At 40.9% G+C, this 15,370-nt stretch overlaps 1 protein-coding gene across 2 annotated transcripts in view; it reads left to right on the top strand.

Moving 5' to 3' along the window:
- Window positions 1-4,940: 4,940 nt before the first annotated feature.
- LOC106571244 (connector enhancer of kinase suppressor of ras 3) overlaps window positions 4,941-15,370 on the top strand; it is a 50,057-nt gene continuing 39,627 nt past the window's right edge. For both annotated transcript variants that reach the window (XM_014144045.3, XM_014144044.3), the window contains exon 1: window positions 4,941-5,201. In XM_014144045.3, coding sequence (XP_013999520.2) covers window positions 5,150-5,201 — 52 coding nt within the window. In that variant the 5' untranslated portion in view covers window positions 4,941-5,149. The remainder of the gene's footprint in view (window positions 5,202-15,370) is intronic.

The raw sequence follows: 15,370 nt of genomic DNA, 5'->3' as shown, positions 1-15,370 counted from the left end.
GCTGATGATGCTTCCAGACGCAGTTTGGAACTTGGTAGTGAGTGTTGCAACCGCGGACAGACGTGTTACGCGCTTCAGTACTCAGCAGTCCCATTCTGTGTGCTTGTGTGGCTGAGCCTTTGTTGCTCTTAGACATTTCCACTTCACAATAACAGCACTTATAGTTGACCAGGTAAGCTCTAGCAGGGCAGAAATTTGACAAAGTGACTAGTTGGAAAGGTGTCATCCTATGATGGTGCCATGTTGAAAGTATGATGGTGCCATGTTGATGGTGCCATGCTGTGTGCTCGATTTTATACACATATCAGCGGGTGTCTGAAATAGCCAAATCCACTCATTTGAATGGGTGTCCACATACTTCTGGACATGTAGTGTATCTAGCTATATCCCTCTCAATACAAACGAGACACATAAATGAGAGTTGAGTGATACAGAATAAATGTGTAATTTAGCTAACAAATGCATGTCGTATTGGCTCCTGGCTGTCAGTCCATCTGATTTGAAAACACTGCTGGGTCTGTCATTACAGAGTTGCTTTGATGTTGCTAGAGTGAGCTATGAATGAAAACTGGAATTGTGGGTGATTTTCATTCAGCAAACGATTGAGAATATTTTCCTAATGCAGTACTTGCTAGTTTGACCATATTTCTTAATTCTCAGCACCACCAGTGCCAGCAACATGCTAACTATGGATAATAATCACAAAAGCCAGCTCTGTCTACTGGTGAGTGAAGCAAGCTAGCTAGCAAACTTTGCTGGAATTTCTAGCTGGCTAATTGTTTTCCTCTTGGATGTGGAGTTTACTATTGCAACCTTTTGATGGCGAATTTATTCAACCCTATAGTTGCTAAGGGTCTACTTTTCCTGGAATGTTTGCACAGCAAGAGATCAAACGGATAACGGCTCTACCGTTGCACCGCTTTAGACGGCCTATAATGTTGAACTTTGTAAATGATATGTAAGTGAGAATTCCATTTTACTGCATTCATAGCTGACTCTACTTGTACATTTTTATACAGTAAAGTAACCTACAGTACATGCTAGTTGTAGGCTACAATCAAATGAGAACACCAGCTGTCAGATGCTGACTGATGCTGGCTGCCTGGTCTCAGAGCATTTCATATTATTCTGAATGTAAATCCGAGACACTTAATTTTGTATAATATGTTACGTTTTGTATGGTATGTATTAATTTGTGGATGTCATCATCCATTTCGTATGATATGTTACAAATTACAATTCGTATGATATGTTACGAATTAGCAAAATGTACAATATGTTAATGAATTTGCAAAATGTATGATATGTTCCGAATTCTAATTTGTTGTGGCTAACATTAGCTAGGCTAGGTGTTAAGGTTAAGTTTAGGAGTTAGGTTAAATGGTTAATGTTAGGGTTAGAGTTAGGGGAAGGCTTAGCTAACATGGTAAGTAGTTGCAAAGTAGCTAAAAAGTAGTACGTAGTTGAAAAGTTGCTAATTAGCTGAAGTTGTCCCTGATGAGATTTGAACACACAACCTTTGGGTTGCTATACATTTGCATTATTCACCCACCCATCCATCCATCCATCCACACCAACCAACCGCTCTCTTTTCATTTTTGCCCTAAGTAACCTTCTGTATTATGTAAACGTAACATCGCATACTAATTTGAGTGTGTCGGATTTACATTTACTATGTTACGTCTAGTCTATGAGACCAGGCTGGATCGAAGGGTGGCTGGCCCAGCAGCCACTAGAGAACTCTCAGATAGAGCATGTTGTGATGTCTTGCCTGTTGTTTTTTTTAAACATTATGTCTTGCCTGGGTTTGTTTTGTCCCCCGACAGTTTGATATTTCGCAATCACAAACGATGACCAATGCTCAAGGCAGAACAAGAATGCATCAGTCACACAGGAAGTCTCATCTGAACACAGGACGTCTAGAGATACACTACAAGCGAAAAGCGTACTGCACTGAAAGAAACAGGTGTTACAAAGGCACTGATGGAGATTGTACTGTATATTGGCACGCCAAGTCAAGGACCAAAAAGATAACATTTTGTGATATTCTCAGTTCAATATCACACATATACAGTACAAAATGTCATATTATTGTTTATGCAATAAATTGTACACGCACGTGTGCATGCAAGCACACACACACACACATTCTTGTTAAAGAGAATGTCTATTTTTCCTCTCTGTGTAGCTCTCATAAAGGACATGGTTTTCCACTCCTAACAACACCAACTGAAGGACAAACTGCTGCATTGATCAACCTGAGCGCCGTGCCCTTGTAACACCGATACATTTTCCTGGCCCACAGTGAATTTCCTCCAAACAAATCATTATTTTGTTCTATTAGTCTTGGCCTGTGGAAAACTACAGAATAGCAAAACCTTGGAACACAAGAGTGTCAAGCATAGAAAGGAAAATATTGTTCAGAACAAGTTTATATTTCGGCAGAGGAGGGCTTACTTGTCAATGTCTGAACAAGTTCTACATTGCATTCATTAATGAATACCCAAGTAATCCTGCATATACAGTACAAGTCTGTATTGCGAGCCTAATGTTATAGTCATGGATTAGTCTGTGCATAGCGATCCTATTATATTGTATTCTGTATGTATGCAACTATATTACTCTGAGCCTCAATGAACAAGCTCACCGACAGATTCACGTAAAGAAAGTGCTTCTTCCAAATAGCCAATCTGAGCAAGTTAGCTATGGAGATAATGTAAATACCAACTTATTTTTTCAGTTGGTACATGTATATTGGGGGAGTTAGTATTGACTTCCCTGTCAAGTGTTCTCCAACTGCTAAAGTCAAGTACAGATGTGTAACGAGTGCGCTGAGAGTCGGGAAGCAAGTTCAGGGAGTGTTTTAATAAATAAAAGAAACAATAAACACGAAACTTGAAACACAAACAAGCACCGACATGAAAACAGAGTCAATAACACCTGAGGAAAGAACCAAGGGGAGTGACAGATATAGGGAAGATAAGCAAGTAGGTGATGGAGTGTCATGAGGCGCAGGTGCGCGAGACGATGGTGACAGGTGTGCGGGATAATCAGCAGCCTGATGACCTAGAGGCCGGAGAGGAAGTATACATGACAGCCTTTGGGTTGCTAGATGTTCGCATTGTGACACCTGATGAAGGAGAACCTTCCTGCAATGCAGTACATTTAAAACGTGTAGTGTATTTGAGGTTTAAAAAGGCTTCAGCAGTTTGTTTATGCAATAAATTGTACAATTGCACACACACTCTTGTTACAGACAATGTCTATTTTTCCTCTCTGTGTAGCTCTCATAAAGGACATGGTTTTCCACTCCTAACAACAAAACCAACTGAAGGACAAACTGCTGCATTGATCAACCTGAGCTCCGTGCCCTTGTAACACCGGCTCAAATTAAAATCCTACAGCTGTTACTACCCAATGGGCACAGACATAAATTCCAACACACAATGACAGTTTATTGTGAAATAGACACACATTTTTGACAGTCCTCCGAAAAAGTCCACCTTTTCATGTATATTACACGATTTTCATCATTACGCATTTTGTGTGTATTATGATTTTATTTCTACATAACTCATTTTGGTACATTACACGAATTCCAATTTGTTGCGGCTAACGTTAGCAAGGCTAGCTAGGTTACTAACGTTAGCTAGGCTAGGGGTTAAGGTTGGGGTAAAGTTTAGGGTTAGGTTTAGGGGTTAAGGTTAGGGCTAGTTAACATGCTAGTTAAGAAGTTAAATGGTTAGGTTTAGGAGTTATGTTATAGGGGAAGGGTTAGCTAACATGCTAAGTAGTTGCAAAGTAGCTAAAAAGTAGTAAGTAGTTGCAAAGTAGCTGATTAGCGAAAATACTGGTTATCCGTGATGAGATTCAAACACACAACCTTTGGGTTGCTAGACGTTCGCATTGTACACCCACCCATACTCCCGACGAACCTCCCTTGTTTCAGTCTTATTAAGTTACCTACTGTCTTTATCTGTGATTGAAATGCAGTGTATAGAAAATGTTGTACTGGACATGAAAAAATGTACTTTGTGTCTATTTCACAATAATCTGTGAAACTGGGTTGATCAATTCAAAGTCTATTCCAGGTTGGTTCAAGGTAACTCCATTGAAATGACGTGGAAACAACATTGATTCTACCCGTGTGCCCAGTGGTAGTAGGCTAGTCTACATACAGCAGCAGAAGACAACCAACCTCCTGTTGTCAGAAGAGGGCAGTCTTTCCTTAAATAAAACTTTTACTTCTCAAGATGTTTTACAGGTTGTGGATTGTATTGCCAGACAAATGAATGCTACGATGTTTCTAGATATAGTGGCAAAGCCTGTCATTTATCCAGTCCCCCCCAAAATTATTATGAACTTATTGATTCAATTAAACATGACACCCACCCACAATAAATTGTGTTGTTGTTCGTTTACACCCTTGTCATCGAAAAATTATTCTCATAACCCACGTAACCCAAAGTCCCCATAAAACCCTTAAAAGTCCTGTCCCCTCATGTCTTGTATGATATCACTGCCCCCACATCAATGTTGCCTGCACTCTTCCCATGGGAAACTTTTGGGACCTAAAAAAGTCACATCAGGAAACACCCAACACATGAATAGATGGTTTAAGACTTAGAAAATATGAGGAGTCTAATTAGAGACCACTAGATCAAACTGTTGTGTGAGAATCTGTCCTGAGAAAGTTTGAGATACATTTCTAACACGTCACATGTTTTTCATAATAGTAGGTTAGGTTAGGTTAGTGTACTGTATTATTGTCATAGAAACCTGTTGATTAGTACATTCATGAAGTTTCACAATAAACTTCGCTATTTGCCTGCAATAGACTCTAGTAGAATTGATATATGTAACGGTTTTAGTTGAATCGGGTTGATGACCTGAACTGTAATCGGACACTCCCGCCCCTTCTCATGTTTGCGCCGCTCCACTGTAAACTTGTTGTTTCCCCACATGCGATCGGTCTGTCATCAGGGCTGTAGCGGGAGAGGCGTGCGTGATAGGACTATGTCCATGTATTTTCGTAGTAGTTACATGTCTATTATGCCTACTATGTGGAATTACTGATTTTTCATCAAAGCTAACCTAAAAGACAAAGAAAAAAAAAGCCGGTTCAATTTTAGAGAGCACCATTTCAAAGATGGATCCCATAACAAAGTGGACTTCTAAACAAGTTGTAGATTGGATAAGAGGTGAGTTGATTAGCCTTCCTAATTCTAACAAACACTGTTACCATTATATTAGCCTAATGTGTAATACATTTTTTGAATAGCCTATGTTTGTTTCACTTTAACTATATAATTCGTTGTTCGGCTATTGCATATTTAATTGTCTGTTAATTAATTAATTGTCAAACTTTCTGCTTTAATTATGTTTTTTTCTCAGGATTGTTGGGAAGGGCCGTAAGTAAGCGTATCAATGTTAGTCTACACCTGTTGTTTACGAAGGATGTTACAAATACAATTTGAGTTGATTTGATTTTCATTGGTTTTATTAAACAACGTTCAATTTAAAATTGCCCCTTATTGAGAATGTTGAGTGAGAATGAGTGAATAACAGTGTTACAAATAGCAATAAAAGTTGCATTTGACAGTCGGTATCTATTAGAAGCAGCCTAGGTGTCGTATTAATAGTTTGTAACATAGTGTTTTATTGCTTGTTTGGGCAGCTATTAAGTCTCATCTTTAAAGCCATTTTAAAATGACATTTGATGATGAAAGGAAATTGTGTGCCAACGGGGAGAAAGGTTTATGTTTACTTTAACGTACCTGTGCTCACTATGTGCTTTTGACAACCAAAGCTCAACTGTCACCTTCTAGGAACCCACTGGTAGGCTACCTTAAGAGGGTCAATCTGCAGTTTCTACACCAATTTTTTTTAACTTAGAAATGAATGATATATACCCATTGATTCTTGAAGAATATAACTCATGAATGCATCATGAGCTTAGTTCAACCCCATCAGAACCCAACATATAAGCTTGTTTTACTCCAATGGTTGTAAACATTGTAAATCTAAACAAACACTGTATACATGCCTAAAACTATCATTTTGATATCATGGATGGCCAGTCCTTGCATCCATAGCTCTGGCTATGAATTTGAGAGTGGTTAGTTTCTCTAGCCCCATCCCTCAGCTTTTTACCGAAACAGGAGTGGAGGGTACTTTGTTATTGTTTCAACTGCATATTGCCCCTTTCATCTAAATCAGCACATTTCATTCCCTATTATGCTTTACAAAATCCATGTCCACACTTGTCTCCATTGAATAAATAACCATGGCAGTGGATTTCAGGCATTATGAACCTACTCCTGTCCAGTCACATATGACAAAATAAATTCCTAAAATTCCTAATGCATCACCATGCGGAGTGGATTCTATTGTGGGCTGCACACTTCTCCCTTCTGTTGGTGATCACTAAACTAATGGAGGCAGGGTGACATCTTAGTGTGAAAGTCAGAGGCAAACTTCTATTGCCTTCAATATAACTCTGAATGTATCTATTCTAATGCCTTGAATTCAACTGTGTTGATTCCAATGGAATGGTGTGGGAAACTGCCTTTAGGGGATGTCCCAGCAACACTGAACCAGGGAAAGCCTTGCTTATGCCCTTACAATATATGCCTACCTTATTATTAGTTATAAATTATGAGTTCTGTTTAGATCAGACTAGGGTTGCACATTTTCTGGATTATTCAGAGGTAGAAACTTTCCGTGGGAATTAACGGGAATATATGCAAATTAATATGAATACAATTTAAATGTAGATGTTTTTTGCATTGGATATATTTACCATATCATATGATGATAGAAACAAACTTTTACCTTATCATAAGTAGACATAATTGCAAATTATTAAAACCTTCCAATACAAATTTAAAAAACAATTTAGTTACGAATTGAACTTTAATTAAATGAGTTGACTCTTCACATGGGATGATTTCACTGAACAACAAAAGAAAGGGAATATTGAATGACTACCAAGAACCTTGCCCTCATCCAGGCCAAGGTGTCGAGACACGGTAGTGAAGACACCATACAGTAGGCCTTGTTGATCTCTGCACCAGACAGGATGCTCATCCCAACATACTTGGGGTCCAACATGTATGCTGCGGCGTGTATGGGCTTCAGGCAGAAGTCTTCATGCTTTTTGATGTATTTCAGAACTGCAGTTTTCTTTGCTTGGAGCAACAGTGAAGTGGGCAGGGCAGTACGGATTTCTTCTCTTACATCTGCGAGCAGAGTCTGAACATCAGACAGGATGGCATTGTCTCCCTCAATCCGTGCAATGGCTATTGCTATAGGTTTCAGGCTGCTTACCACTCTCTCCCAAAATACATCATCCAGGAGGATCCTCTTGATGGGGCTGTCCATATTGGCAGACTGTGATATGGCCATTTCTTGGAGAGACTCCTTCCCCTCCAGGCGACAGTCAAACATGATGACAACACCACCCCAATGGGTGTCGCTGGGCAGCTTCAATGTGGTGCTCTTATTCTTCTCACTGTGCTCAGTGAGGTAGATTGCTGCTATAACTTGATGACCCTTCAACTACCTAACCATTTCCTTGGCTCTCTTGTAGAGTGTATGCATTGTTTGCAGTGCCATGATGTCCTTGAGGAGCAGATTCAATGCATGAGGGTAGGACTCCTCCACTTTAGACCAAGCAGCCTTCATGTTCACAGCATTGTCTGTCACCAGTGCAAATAGACACGGAGACACCTGAAACCCCACCTCTTTAAGGAATACCTAGGATAGGATAAAGTAATCCTTCTAACCCCCCCCCCCCCCCCCCCCCTTAAAAGATTTAGATGCACTATTGTAAAGTGGTTGTTCCACTGGATATCATAAGGTGAATGCACCAATTTGTAAGTCGCACTGGATAAGAGCGTCTGCTAAATGACTTAAATGTAAATGTAAATGTAAATATCTTCTGTGGCCCAAGGTCACAGATGACTGCCTTCAGCTCGTCTGCAATGTAGAGACCGGTGTGTCTGTTGTCCCTTGTGTCTGTGCTCTTGTAGAATACTGGTTGAGGGGTGGAGATGATGTAGTTAATTATTCCTTGCCCACGAACATTCGACCACCCATCAGAAATGATTGCAATGCAGTCTGCTTTCTCTATGATTTGCTTGACCTTCACTTGAACTCTGTTGAACTCTGCATCCAGCAAGTTAGTAGATAAAGCATGTCTGGTTGGAGGGGTGTATGCTGGGCGAAGACCATTCAGAAATCTCTTCCAATACACATTGCCTGTGAGCATCAGAGGTGAACCAGTTGCATACACAGCTCGAGCAAGACATTCATCAGCATTTCACTGACTACGTTCCTCCATTAAGTCAAAAAAACTTCTGATTCCAGGAGGACCATGAGCTGTTGCTATCGATAAGGTGTCTGATTCATCATTTACACCGCGAATAGAAGTAGAGGGACTTTTGTCAGAGGTTGCTTGTTGTGAGCGCTGAGGGAACTTTATGCACTTGGCCAGATGATTCTGCATCTTTGTTGCATATTTGCAAATGTACACATCTTTTCATTCTTCATTAGCTGCAGTGAAATGTCTCCACACATCAGATAGTGCCAGTGTATTTTCCTGTAAAGATTAGGAAAAAATGTGTAAAAAAAATATATATACAATTCCATGTACAGATAAATAGTTAAGCAGTTGGATTAAACAACTCCTTTGTAAGATAAATGTTTTCAAATGTAACATGTATGGAAACAGGTGAATTAACACTCCTCAGTTATCAGGCTCAAGCAAGCTAAAACCCACATGGTAGCAAAAACTAACTAGCAGAAATTCTAAACAAGTTAAAAATGATTTAAACACACTTTGCTGTAGGCTACTATTTACTAGTTAACAAAAAATCATGTATGTCATATAAAATATATTCACCCCGCCCTGTGTTAAAATCAAAACTTACCAGAAAGCATGTAGTCCTTGGCCCAGACAGTGTAGTAGTGTGGGCTCAATAGCGTCTCATTAGTGTGCAAGATCTTGAGAATCAGCTGTACATGTGATGGAAGAATGCACAGTGCATGCAGAGGGTTGCAATTCCATTGAATTGGGGATAGTTTAACTAAAATATGCCACAAGACCTAGAATTGCTTTATGTGTATCCCACAAAAAAGGTTCACTGTTATAAGCTAACTTTTTTGATGAATTTAAGCGAAATTCCTCAAATTCCCGGGCTTAACTTCCCATGGAAAATTTCCGGGAAAATTCTGGAAATTTACTGAAAAGTTTCCGACCCTTTGCAACCCTAGATGAGACAGCATCTGTAGAGGATCTGACAGTACAGTACACACAACCCCTGCATGGCCATTGTGTCAGCATTTACGGCATGTGTTCATATTGAAGTGTCGTTAAGCTGTGATTGATGACATTATGATACGCTTGACCTGTTAGCAGCTCACCCCATTAAGAAGAGTGGAGCATCAGAGCCCCTTGAATTTGCATCCAGGAGATGGCAACGAAGGAAGCTGTCTTTATTCAGATGGTACTGCTGTCTTCCTTTAATTGTCCTAGGAGGGTTGTCCCAGTGAAAGAACCCAAGCCGTCTATCGAGGGCTGATGTGTTGCATGTTATGAATGCCATATGCTGCTTGTTTGGGGGCCGTCAATAATTAAATTAGCTATATCTCAGATCTTTCTTGGCATACCTTCAAATGCGTGTAAATATAGTGGCATAATTTAGTGAAGCTGTCTGTCAGGTATTTAGGAAGCATCCTTACTGCTTGCTTCACTGCCTGGTATGGCAACTGCTCAGTCTCCGACCGCAAGGCATGACAGAGGGTAGTGCGTATGGCCCAGTACATCACTGGGGCCAAGCTTCCTGCCATACAGGACCTCTGTACCAGGCGGTGTCAGAGGAAGGCCCTAAAAATTGTCAAAGACTCCAGCCACCCTAGTCATAGAGTGTTCAGTCTGCTGCAGCACGGCAAGTGGTACCGGAGCACCAAGTCTAGGTCCAAAAGGCTTCTTAACAGCTTCTACCCCCAAGCCATAAGACTCCTGAACAGCTAATCAAAGGGCTACCCAGACCCCTCTTTTACGCTGCTGCTACTCTCTGTTTATTATCTATGCATAGTCACTTTAACTCAACCTACATGTACATATTACCTAAATTACCTCGACTAACTGGTGCCCCCGCACATTGACTCTGTACCGGTACCCCCTGTATATAGCCTCCACATTGACTCTGTACTGGTACCCCCTGTATATAGCCTCGCTATTGTTATTTTACTGCTCTTGTTTAATTATTTGTTACTTTTATTTTATATTTTTTACTTATCTATTTTTTACTTAACAATTCTTTTTCTTAAAACTTCTTAAAGCATTGTTGGTTAAGGGCTTGTAAGTAAGCATTTCACTTTAAGGTCTACACCTGTTCTATTCGGCGCATGTGACAATTTATTTTGATTTGATTAGATTTTTATAAACATATAAATAACCAGAGCATAATAATAGTAATAACAGGGAAATAATTGACAATGAACAGTAAAAAAGTAAATGTTTTATATATCCTGCCCCTTGTATATGAGACTTTGAAAATGCATAACTCGGATACAGTAGACGTAAACATCAGTGAGAAACACGCTCAGGCAAGTCTGCATTTTCCCGTGCTCTTCTGGCAGGTGCGATTATAGAGGATGATTGTGATTGATTGAAAATCAAGATTCAAGACTATAGATTTAGGTCATGCAACTCCCAATTCTGTTGAGTTATTTACTGAAGTTTGGGTTGTTATCAAGCGGTTATCCTTATTCTATTAGATAAATATAGATTTGCCCTTTTGATATTTTTCATTTGGGTGTGACATAACACACTCACTGTTATCTTTTGGATAAGAAAGACTGTATGCATGAAACTTCTTCCCACAGGACAGGAGCATCCAGTTTATGTGCTTGTTTAGAGGGAGGAGGAGGAGGACTCCAAGGGTGTGTCCCAAAGGGCACTCTATTCCCTATATAGTGCACAACTTTTGACCTTAGCCCCATGGGTCAAAAGTAGCGCACTATAGGGAATAGGGTTCCATTTAGGATGCACCCCAAGTTTCATCTTGGAGACACCTCAGTCTGCGTCATAAGACTCTTTCACCTTACCACCACAACCCTCTGCCATTAGTTGAGCTTATCAGGAGTGAACCCAAACAAGCCTCTGAGGAAACAGATCAACCTCCTCTTCCTGTTTCTTTTTGAATTGTTCCTTATTATTAGGGGCCCACCTGCTACCACAGTCCATAGGGTGACACATCACATACACTTACCTACCTGTTGCAGTTATGTGTGACCACTGGTCACTAACGACTACAAGGTCATGTTGTTTAAATTGATTACAGCTTAATGACACCACCAGAACATCTTCAAAGTAATTGTATTGAATAAAGGAAGATAGTAATTTACATTTACACGTAACAGATGTACTGGCATGATGCTATACTAATGGTTGACCACATTATCACTACGCAGTACACACTAATGGTTGACCACATTATCACTACGCAGTACACACTAATGGTTGACCACATTATCACTACGCAGTACACACTAATGGTTGACCGCATTATCACTACGCAGTACACACTAATGGTTGACCACATTATCACTACGCAGTACACACTAATGGTTGACCACATTATCACTACGCAGTACACACTAATGGTTGACCGCATTATCACTACGCAGTACACACTAATGGTTGACCACATTATCACTACGCAGTGCAAACTAATGGTGAATCGCATACCGCATCAACAGATCCACAGATGACGCAATCTCAATCGCACTCCACACTGCCCTTTCCCACCTGGACAAAAGGAACACCTATGTGAGAATGCTGTTCATTGACTACAGCTCAGCGTTCATCACCATAGTGCCCTCAAAGTTCATCACTAAGCTAAGGACCCTGTGCCTAAACACCTCCCTCTGCAACTGGATCCTGGACTTCCTGACAGGCTGCCCCCAGGTGGTAAGGGTAGGCAACAACTCGTCTGCCACAGTGATCCTCAACACTGGGACCCCTCAGGGGTGTGTACTTAGTCACCTCCTGTACTCCTTGTTTACCCACGACTGTGTGGCCAAACACGACTCCAACATCATCATTAAGTTTGCTGACGGCACAACAGTGCCGACAACGATGAGACAGTCTATAGGGAGGAGGTCAGAGAACTGGCAGTGTGGTGCCAGGACAACAACCTCTCCCTCAATGTGAGCAAGACAAAGGAGCTGATTGTGGACTACAGGAAAAGGCGGGCCGAACAGGCCCCCATTAACATCGACAGGGCTGTAGTAGAGCAGGTTGAGAGTTTCAAGTTCCTTGGTGTCCACATCACCAAGGAATGGTCCAAACACACCAAGACAGTCGTGACGAGGGCACGACAAAACCTTTTCCCCCTCAGTAGACTGAAAAGATTTGGTATGGGTCCCCAGATCCTCAAAACGTTCTACAGCTGCACCATCGAGAGCATCCTGACCAGTTTCATCACCGCCTGGTATGGCAACTGCTCGGCATCTGACCGTAAGGCGCTACAGACGGTAGTGCGTACAGCCCAGTACATCACTGGGGCCAAGCTTCCTGCCATCCAGGACCTATATAATAGGCGGTGTCAGAAAAAAGCCCATAAAATTGTCAGAGACTCCAGTCACCCAAGTCATAGACTGTTCTCTCTGCTACTGCACAGCAAGCGGTACCGTAGTGCCAAGTCTAGGTCCAAAAGGCCCCTTAACAGCTTCTACCCCCAAGCCATAAGACTGTTGAACAGTTAATCAAATGGCCACCGAACTATTTACATTGACCCCCCCCATTTGTTTTGTACACTGCTGCTACTCGCAGTTTATTATCTATGCATAGTCACTTCACCCCTTCACTTCACCCCTACCTACATTTATAAATTACCTCAACTAACCTGTACCCCCGCACACTGACTCGGTACCGGTATCCCCTGTATATAGCCTCGTTATTGTGTTACTTTTTATAATTTAAAATTTTTTACTCTATATTTGGTAAATATTTTCTTAACTCCTCTTGAACTGCACTGTTGGTTAAGGGCTTGTAAGTAAGCATTTCACGGTAAGGTCTACACTTGTTGTATTCGGCGCATGTGACAAATAAAGTTTGATTTGATTTGGTTGACCACATTATCACAACGCAGGACACACTAATGGTTGACCACATTATCACTACGCACTAATGGTTGGCCTGAACTGACTCACTCAGAACCATACATCCTGGTTACGTGTTACCATTAGTTTCTCTGACGTACATAGGAACGTAGATAGGAGAGGCTGTTATTCATTTAGTATTATTATTATGACTCAGTTTTATGTCCAATCACTCCTCAAAATAGCAGGGCATGGAAACTTTCTCTTCAGTGGCTGAGTCTCAAATGGCACGCTAAAGTGCACTCCGGCTCTGTTCAAAAGTAGTTCAATATATAGGGAATAGGATGCCACTAGGGACACAGTGTCCCCATCCAGTTTATATCAGTCAGAAGAAGGGTTTCCATGGGAACAAACATACCATTAATTAACCCTGTTACAGTACATAAGGCAACCCTGTAACCTGTTTGCTACTCCCAAAATGTTGGAGAGATCTGTGAAGAGTAGGCACTGTCTGTCACTGGTTGTTTTGAATAGGATAGGCTACTATTACGCTAATTCTGGATTTTTCCCAGAACACACACACACACACACACACACACACACACACACACACACACACACACACACACACACACACACACACACACACACACACACACACAATTGTTTTGTGCGGTGAAGGAAATCCTTTTTCCTCATGAATCTGTTTTCCTGAGATAGGGTGTTTCCTCTCCTTTCTGAGTGGGTTAGTGGAGTCTATAAATAGTCTGAATGCTTTAGAACCACTGTCAATTCCTTTCGATTGACGACCACCACCACCTCTGTTCTGTTGTGAAGGATGAAGTAAATATTCCCTCTGTTGACCCCAGCTCTGCAGGTCCAAACTCCACTCATTTATTGCCTGTCTACCCCAGACGGCACAACACGTGCCTTTGTGTGATGGGATGAACAAGCCAGAGGCAGCGTTCACTTCAGTTCAATGTCCAATCTATCAAACCTATTAAATATAGACAGAATGCATGCTGCTAGCTTGTTAACGCACTTATCACAGTTGGTTGGTTAAATGTTACCACTCACAACACAGTCTAGCAAAACACATCAAAGATGGTTTACTAGGCAAAGAAAGTGAAACACTTGAGGAGGAAAGCAACCAAATTCTAGATGCGTCTGGGTTTTGTTTGTTTTTATGTTTCCGATAAATGATTAACTGGATTTTTCTGTGGAATGTGATTGCAGCCTGAGTCATGCACAAGAGTTTACTGACCTCAGCCATTTTCTCAGTAACCCATTTCTTCTTTGCATAAATCTCCATAATCAGATGAGGAGGTCAATATTCATACACTCTTAGAAAGAAATGTTCTTTCTAGAACCAATAAGGGTTCTTCATAGGAGAACTCTTTGACGAGCACTTTCTGGTTACAGGTAGATCCCTTTTGGTTCGTATGGGGATAGCCGAAGATCCATTTTGTTGTAAGAGTGTAGTTACTACATGGTTCATCCTGTAATGGGGTTATTTCCTTCATCATAAACAGTTCAAGACTACTTTATAACACCGTTTTTGTGAACATGCATAGAGAAGAGATAAAACATGATCATTGATTTTACTGGTCAACGAGGGAATTCAGAGTTCTAATTTATCAAGTTCTTATCAAGTTCTGTCTCAAGTTGGAGCCATTTGTAGAATCTTGGGCTATTGTCAACTGTCAATAGAGCAGTGAAAACAATTAAGATGCTTCTGTCTGTTAAAGAGGTTGGTCAGTGTAAAAGCAATAGAGTCGTACAGCGCTCCTGCCTTTTGTACACAAACGACTAGCCCACTGTCAGTTCATTGGTTGTGAGGCCAGAGGGCCAGAGCTGTGAATACTAGTAAAGAGAGAGAGAGGTAAAGAGAGAGGCCTTGCACTATTCCCTCAGTTGTAACAAAACCTTGAGAAACTATATACTTGTTAGCCACAGGATTTGGGAGTAGGTCGGGCATGATCTGTGTCCAGATTAGAAGACTTTTCATTTGGCTGACTGTTTTTCGGTGTGTTTTCACATGTGAAATGTACAGTGTGGGGGCTTTCACACTGAGCAGATGTGTTAATGATCTAAGAGCTGCTGCTACATGTATCAATTGAGAGAAGATTAGATTGTTGCGGTGGTGGTTGTGCACATTATGTGAAAGCTTGATAAACAAACTATACAATTGTACGAGCACAATTTGATTCGGCTAAGGGACAGCTAGTACACAAACAATGATATTTTGCAGCTTATC

Source organism: Salmo salar, chromosome 15 (assembly GCF_965601325.2).
Source record: "Salmo salar chromosome 15, fSalSal1, whole genome shotgun sequence".
NCBI classification, from domain to species: domain Eukaryota; kingdom Metazoa; phylum Chordata; class Actinopteri; order Salmoniformes; family Salmonidae; genus Salmo; species Salmo salar.
The sequence above is the reverse complement of the archived record's forward strand: the minus strand, read 5'-3'. Positions and strand labels throughout refer to the sequence as shown.